The 8,355-nt window shown below is 46.5% G+C and overlaps 1 protein-coding gene across 1 annotated transcript in view; it reads left to right on the forward strand.

Moving 5' to 3' along the window:
* nsun3 (NOP2/Sun RNA methyltransferase 3) overlaps nucleotides 1-6,978 on the forward strand; it is a 45,846-nt gene extending 38,868 nt beyond the window's left edge. The window contains exon 4 of the mRNA XM_065254900.2: nucleotides 6,733-6,978. Within this exon, the coding sequence (XP_065110972.2) occupies nucleotides 6,733-6,944 (212 nt within the window). The 3' untranslated portion in view covers nucleotides 6,945-6,978. The remainder of the gene's footprint in view (nucleotides 1-6,732) is intronic.
* Nucleotides 6,979-8,355: the final 1,377 nt, after the last annotated feature.

Consider the following 8,355-nt stretch of genomic DNA (forward strand, 5'->3'; position numbering starts at 1 on the left):
ACAGCCTCGAATCCTCCAAAGGAGAAAACTACGAGCCCAGTTACCTGAAAAGTACTTACCGTATCCACTGCTACCAGCCATCTGTAAGAGAGAAAAGTTACAGTTATCTGTAAAGTGTCATTCTGTGTTACAGCCACAAATCCTCCAAAGGAGAAAACTACGAGCCCAGTTACCTGAGAAGTACCTATCGTATCCACTGCTACCAGCCACCTGTAAGAGAGAAAGGTTACAGTTATCTGTAAAGTGTCATTCTGTGTTACAGCCACGAATCCTCCAAAGGAGAAAACTACGAGCCCAGTTACCTGAGAAGTACCTACCGTATCCACTGCTACCAGCCACCTGTAAGAGAGAAAAGTCACAGTTATCTGTAAAGTGTCATTCTGTGTTACAGCCATGAATCCTCCAGAGGAGAAAACTACAAGCCCAGTTACCTGAGAAGTACCTACCGTATCCACTGCTACCAGCCACCTGTTAGAGAGAAAAGTCTCAAGTATCTGAAAAGTGTCACTCTGTGTTACAGCCACGAATCCTCCAAGGGAGAAAAGTACGAGTCCAGTTTACCTGAGAAGTACCTACCGTGCCAGTTGCTGTCAGCCACCTGTAAGAGGGAAAACCTTGTCACCTGTTAAGTGTATCCTGTGTCCACAGCTACGAGCCGGCAGAAAGAGCGGAGGAAGGCCTAGCTACCCACCTACTACTTACCTTTGTGTGTTGTGTTGAGTTACAGGACCGAAGTGTGGATCGCCAGGAGAGTCCATAGCAAGACCTCAGTGGATTGAGTTCGCTATCAGATAGCGCAGTGACCTACAGCGACAGATAGCCACGTTGATTGAGTCTTATCTTAACCTAAATCTCTTCTTCTTAAAACTCTGCCTCCAGGAGAAGAGGAGGGCGCCACGGGTTCAAGAGAATCAAGCTGAAGGCGCCTCGGCCCCCTTGTCTCCCCCCTCCTGGACGATCTAGTGAAGAGCAGAAGAGAGATTATTTTAACTCCCCTTTTTTCCCTTCCCAACAACCCATTTTAAATAATTTAAATAAAGTTTATTTTAAGTATACTTGCGCTCTGTGTGTGTGGTCATTGGGGTGGCTTTGGGACCTCCTCGAGGTGGAAACTAGGAAGGGGCGCGGCTTGTTACATCTTTGGTCCGCCCTGACCTGTGACAGATGCACTTTATTGTATGGTGGTTTCACCTGCACTTTCATAAAATGTTGGTCCTATTCTATACTTTCTTGGCTTTTACATAGTACCCGATTTGATTCCCCATTATGAGAGAAATATCCTGTAGCACAACTGGTTCTATGGGGGGGTGTGGAGGGGGTTTGGTTGCCTTGTGCCTTTGTCACCTTTTTCAACCCTGAGGAGCAACCCTGTAAGTAGGTACTCATTAAAAGTAAGTACCTACTCAGAGAGTATGCAGTTTTGGACTCAGCCAATGTCTTGAATGTCTGCAATAACTTCCTGGAGGCTTGCAAAGATGGCCGCCTAGTGGTGTGACTTCCCTAACGGGACTTTGGCCATAGTTTGGATAAGTTTACTATATTCCTATGATATGTGGGGGATCTACACGGAGGCCAAGGGAGGCCTGTGCCTCTGTAGACATGTCCCCTGTACATTGTGAAAAGCTCTGTAATTTTGCTCTTACATATACGTGCATAAAATTGGAGGAATATAATTAAATGTTACATATAAAATTTTTTACAATTTAAAATAAATATTATTTTAAATATTGAGTAGATTGTGGTCCCTAACTGTCTAGCGATGTGTGTTTATATTAAAACTAAAACAAACGTTTGTCTTTATAAAAGCTTGCATTTCATGAAGTTTATTGAGTAGGCTCGCGTGATTTTCTGTCGGAGGGCTTCAGAAAAGGTCACGTGATTTCCGGTAAGGGAACATAGGGACCATTGATGCTCACTGGTCTTTGCGTTGCATTGTGGGAATTTTTAGGTAACTAACGTTTCAGTGCACTGGAAGGATTTTGCAATAGAGACATCACTTAAAATGGCAGACTCCCTAATAGAGGTCTACACGGAAGACCCGAAGCCCCGAAACCCGACCCGGTCTGTTTAACATTGTGGGTAATACCCGAGGTCGATCGGACTCACACTCACATTTAAATAAAATAGCGTTTTTCAGAGGCACAAAAGCACTCACGCGCTATGAGTCAGCTGCTTCCCAGACGCTCCTCTCAGCATGAGGCGACTAGATCGCGTTCTTCTTTAGCCCCGCGATCAGCACAACGCCCTCCTAAACCAGCTGGTTTCTCAGCACCACCGCGTCAGGAGCCCGATGTGCGCCCTAAGAACTGGCAGCCCCGAGGAGGTCACGGTCGTGGCAGGAGCCCTCGGCGCCGCGGCGGACAGCATCAGGCTCGCAAGCCTTCTTCCTGATGGAGAGGGCGAGAGGAGGAGATCGCTCGTGAGGGGGCAGGCGTCTACACGCCGGGTTCCTCTGCCCCCCTCTGTTCCTGTGGGCGACATTAATTGTTCAATGTTAAATACCGTTGTGAATACTGTTGTGAATACTGCTATGTGTGTAAATGTAATAAAAACACAAACATCACCAAAAAAAAGAGCTTTTTCCTCCTCACAGCCATCATATAGCGACCGAGGCCCTGCCGTCAAGCAGTGCGAGGTTGAGAAATGTACAAAGTGCTTATCAGTTAAACTCGGACGCCGCCACCGAGCCGTTGAACAAGAATCAGCTTCTACGTGTCGCCCCGCCGCTGACATTTCTAGCTCCGCAAGGGCCAGGCTTGCTTGTAGAAAACACGTCGCAAGCGTTAATGCACTGCCAGCTTCGCCCTCTATGCCAATTTCTAGAAGCTTGGAAGGCGATTCCAGGCGTATCAGATTGGGTACTAAGCATCATAGAGAACGACTATTCTCTACAGTTCAGACGCAGACCGCCTCATTGCAATGGTGTGGTACCGTCATTAACAACACCGCAAAATGCTCCTGTCCTGAGACGGGAGATACAAAACCTGCTCGCAACAGGAGCGATAGAGAACGTGTCCCTCACGGCGAGTTGAACAGCGGATTTTACAGCCGGTACTTTGTAGTGCCCAAGAAAGACGGCGGGATGAGGCCGATTCTGGACTTAAGACCTATCAATCGCACGCCACGCAAACGTGTATACAAAATGATAACCGTGAAACAGATCCTAGCGCAAGTTTGCCCTGGGGACTGGTTTGCGTCGATTGATCTAAAGGACGCTTACTACCTTATTCAGATATCCCCTCGTCACAGGTGTTTTCTGAGATTTGCGTTCGAGGGTGCAGCTTATCAATACTCCTTCCTACCATTCGGGCTAGGTTTAGCCCCGCGCACGTTCACGAAATGCATGGATGCGGCTCTTTCCCCCCTCAGAGCAAGCGGGATGCGCATTATGAATTATCTGGACGACTGGCTGATTTTAGCTCAATCTCGCAATCTATTAATCAGTCACGTAGAAGCATTGCTGCCCCACTTGGAAGCGTTAGGACTCAGAGTCAATGTACAGAAAAGCAAACTCATACCGAGTCAATCCATTTCTTACCTGGGAGTTCTGTTGGATTCTACATCGATGCACTCTCATTTCTCGCAACAAGTGTAGAAACATTAACGCTGTACATTCGCCATTTCAGAACCGGCCGGTTTGTCCTCCTCAGAGAGTTTCAAAGGCTGCTGAGTCTGATGGCATCAGCCGCTCCAGTTTGTCACTTAGGGTTGCTTCACATGCGGCCGTTACAAATATGGCTGAAAGATCGAGTCCCGATGAATATGTGGGCTTCGGCGTGTTTGCGCATTCGGATAACACACAGCTGCGTCAGTGGTGTGTTTGGCACGGATCCAGTGAGTGTTTGGCACATATACCGTCTGGAAATGAGAGCGGTAATGTTAGCGCTCAAGACATTTCGTCCGCAACTCGAGCGTCAACATGTTCTAGTACGGACGGACAACACGACGGTGGTTTCATATATAAATCGCCAGGGAGGTATTCATTCAAAAGCCCTATTCGAGCAGGCGGCCAGCCTTCTTCTATGGGCGGACCGTCGTTTTTATTCTCCATCAGAGCAGCACATATCCCGGGCATTCTGAATAGAGGAGCGGATATGTTATCAAGGAACGGCCTCCCCAGCGGAGAGTGGAGGCTCCATCTCGACTCAGTTCAGCTGATATGGAGCCAGTTCGGGAGGGCGTCGATACACTTGGTCGCGACCAGTGAGAACATGCACTGCCCGCTGTTTTTCTCGCTCACTCACTCCCCGCTACAAGGGGACGCGTTGACATCGCGCTTGCCGTAAACCAGACTGTATGCTTTCCCTCCGATAAAACTCATACCCTTGGTGTTGTGCAAAATCAGGGAGGAGAGAGCCACGGTAATTCTAGTCGCACCGGACTGGCCGAACCAGCCGTGGTATCCGAACTTGAGAGAGATGTTATTAAGCCCTCCATGGGAGATTCCCTTAAGGAGGGACTTACTGACTCAGGTGGAAGGTTCAGTATGGCACCCCAACCCAGGGCTGTGGAATGTTCAGTATGGCACCCCAACCCAGGGCTGTGGAATCTACACGCTTGGCAGGTGAGAGGAACATAACGTTAGATAACTTTAGCGATCTCTCGCATCGGGTGGAAAACACGCTGACTGAGGCGCGAGCGCCGTCTACGAGGCGCTTGTACGATCTTAAGTGGAATGTGTTTCTAAAATGGTGTCATGGCAACGGCATCGACCCGTTAAACTGCCCGGTGTCGGACATTTTGCTTTTCTTACAGCATAGGATGGACGCCGGCAGCTCGCCGTCAACGCTAAAAGTCTACGTGGCGGCTGTTGCGGCGATACGCCCCCCCTTGGAAGGGCACTCGATAGGAAGACATGCATTTGTTGTCCGATTCCTGAGAGGAGCGAGAAGACTAAAACCCCCTCGCATCCCTTCGGTGCCGCCTTGGGATTTAGACGTAGTGCTGAGTGCACTTTCACGACCGCCGTTCGAACCACTGGAGTCTTGCTCTATTAAGGACCTGTCTCTTAAAACGGCTCTTCTTCTCGCACTGGCTACTACGAAACGCGTTGGGAATTTTCAAGCGTTTTCCGTCAACGAGGACTGCTTACGCTTTGGCCCGGGAGATTGTAATGTCGTCTTGAGACCCAAGATTGTATTTATACCTAAATCTCTCTCTAATCCCTTTCGCGATCAGGTAGTTTCCCTATTGGCGTTATCTGCAGCGCCTGCAACATCTCAACGCATCTAACCAGGAGGCTATTTGCCATGTCAGAGCCTTGAGGGCATATGTGAACCGTACTGGCGACTTTAGAGCATCGGACCAACTCTTTGTGTGCTTCGGTGGCGCTACTAAAGGCAGAGCGGTGTCTAAAGAGCGGCTCTCTCACTGGTTAGTGGATGCTATAACGCTAGCTTACGAGAGCGGCGGATTGGAGCCCTCTTTTAACATCAGGGCACACTTTACGAGGGCTATACCCTCATCATGGGCTTGGTTTCAGGGTACTACTGTGCAGGATGTGTGTCGCGCGGCTGGTTGGGCTTCACATAACACCTTCGCGAGGTTTAACTTGCTCAATATGCATTCGCTAGCCGCAAAAGTTCTGTCGGTGAGTACTGAACATTCTTATGCCTCTAAGTTATAGCGCCCTGGTTTCTCTCAGGTCGTCTTGGCTTCTAAGCAGCTACCTGTATGTATGTGTGGTTGTGTTACTCTCTTAGAACGCTGCGCTCCATCAGGTCGTCTCTACTAAAGAGGTTGTGGGCTTAACGGCGTTACCGCTGCGGCTGTTAACTCCGTGTTGAGACATAACCCCAATTACTTCTATCAATTCTGTTCTATGTTGCCCGGCAAAGCCGTGTGTGCTACTATTACTGCGTGTATTCACTCAAATTACTTGTCTACTTGCCCCGTAGCGGCGCAGTGATGAGTATTCACGTTTCTTAGGTCTGGATATGCAAATTTCATACCTCAGGAATATCCACATCCTATTGGCCGGACACGCCCCCCCTATGATATAGGCACCGCGTGTCAGGGTTTTTATTGGTTGTGTTCTAGACAACATTGCATTGCAGGGCTGGTTTTACCCCTCGCTCGGCGTGGTTGTACAATGTTCCCATAGCGTCAGCGGGCGCAATGTCGAGAGACCACTCTCGATAGGGAACGTCTCGGTTACTATCCTAACCTCGGTTCCCTGAGAGACGGGAACAAGACATTGCGTTACGCGCCGAGCTCGCGGCTTGCCAGCAATATTAGTTCATGCGAGTTTCTGACGTTCGTCGCTCTTACACCGCCTTTTATAAGCTCCCGCTTTCCCGCGGTCAGCGACGATTGGCCAGTGCCCTGCAATGGTGTTGTTCAATAAGATTTCAGTTTTCGTGAAGTGGAAGGAGTTAACCCATAGCGTCAGCGGACGCAATGTCTTGTTCCCATCTCTCAGGGAACCGAGGTTACGATAGTAACCGAGACGACTTCCTTCTTTCAATGATGCAAAATTATGATTTTTACATCATTGAAAGAAGGATCTGCAACACTGAAATCTGTATTTCAGCAACTGAGAAAATGATGTGTGACCATTCAAAAACATGACTGGGGTTCTTACTATATAAAGCTTTATGCAAATGGATGAAGTGTCCCTTTAAGGTGCATAATTTGTAAGTTTCGTTGGATAAAAGTGTCTGCTAAATGAATTCATGCCAATGTTCAGTTGTGCTTTGCACAGTTAATCATGTGGTTTAATTGATCTTTTAGGGTTCTGTCATTGTAATGAGGTGGATAAGCACAGATATGACTGGCTGGTGAAGACTCTGAAGTCATATGTTCCTGCTACACTACAACACTTGCTTTCAGTGACTCACCTGGATGGCAGAAGTATTGCGAGCGAGCGACCAGGGACTTATGACAAGGTACAACACTCACCTCTGCTCATCAAACACATAAAAACTCATGTGACTCTCTTGTAATGGGAAAAGAGAGATAATTTAATGATCATTTAGTGGGGTTGATTCGATATTCAGCATAATGATATTACGCACTGCCCAAAAATAGTCCCCTGCTATTGAAAGTAATCAAGGGTACTATTTTCGGGCCGTGCGTAATATAACTTTGCCTGCTGCAGACATGTGACATCAGCAAAGTCACTTATTATTACGCCAGTTTGAGAGTATAGTTCTTAGCCATGTCTGCATAGAAAATCGCAGCTTTTAATTTTCCATTGGTGTTAGTACACAATGTAACTATAGAAGAGTCAAGTTTCAAGTACGAAAAATATTGAAACTCTTTGGTTATTTTTGAGCGCGATGCTAATGTCTAATCAGATTCAATAGATTGTGCTAAGCTATGCTAAAAGTGCTAGCGCCAGACCTGGAGATCAGCTGAATGGATTCCAAAACGGTAAGAATAAAATGTTTAACTGGATCTGGAAAATTAGCATATTTTCAAAAAAAAAGTGTAATGTCCCTTTAATAAAGTACCCAAGTGGTGTAATTTTAGCAGGTTGGCTCCTATAAAGTGACCAGTGACAGGGTTCCCGTGGGGTCTTAAAAAGCCTTAAAAGCATTGAATTTATTACTTTGGAAATAATACCTTAAAAAGACTTTAAAAAGTCTTGAATTTTGATGTCTGGGTCTTAAAAATTGTGCTGTATGTAACTTCTCCATATTGTATTTTTCCTTAAAAGTTTCATTTGTTAACCACAGTTTGATTAAATCAGGGATGCAAACACAGTGCTTTTTGGCGCCTCCCACTTTTTATTATTAATGGCATTTTGCGTGCGATCACATTGTGTCTCTTCCGATGTGTCTGCTGTACGTTTACGTGCTCTCTGTGAATTGGGTGCGACATGAAGTTAGTTCGGCGTCACATGTTTCTGAACTTGAGCAGAGTTGTATGCATTAGAGGTTTTCACGGAGAACCGGGTCCAATTAACATTGTGTGTAAAACCTGAGTCAATCGGAAAACGGCCGTGATCAGAGTCAGTCAGCGCTAATGCTCACGTGCAGTTTCAAGCTACGTGCCTCCGTTTCTATGGCGATAACAACGGGCTTGTTTTGAAAGTCAAGACCACGCGCTGCACTTTCTTCCTTCCTCCCTTTGTTTGATAAGATTATTATCAATGAACCAATGCACTTTCTATCATTAATATACTATACATACTATTGTATTCAATAGAGTTTTATAAAAGGGGTCATCTACACAAGTATTGCTTCATATGTCAGTGCAAAAACAGTAAAGTGTTTTTGTGGTGCTTTGACAAACATTATCAGCTTTGTTCATTCATGGTTGGATTTATTAAATATAACGTAAAATTAATATAAATGAATGCAGCCAGATGGAAGGCCCTGGATATGTTGCAGGAGGTGGCCAGGAAAAAGA

Source organism: Paramisgurnus dabryanus, chromosome 4 (assembly GCF_030506205.2).
Source record: "Paramisgurnus dabryanus chromosome 4, PD_genome_1.1, whole genome shotgun sequence".
NCBI classification, from domain to species: Eukaryota; Metazoa; Chordata; class Actinopteri; order Cypriniformes; family Cobitidae; genus Paramisgurnus; species Paramisgurnus dabryanus.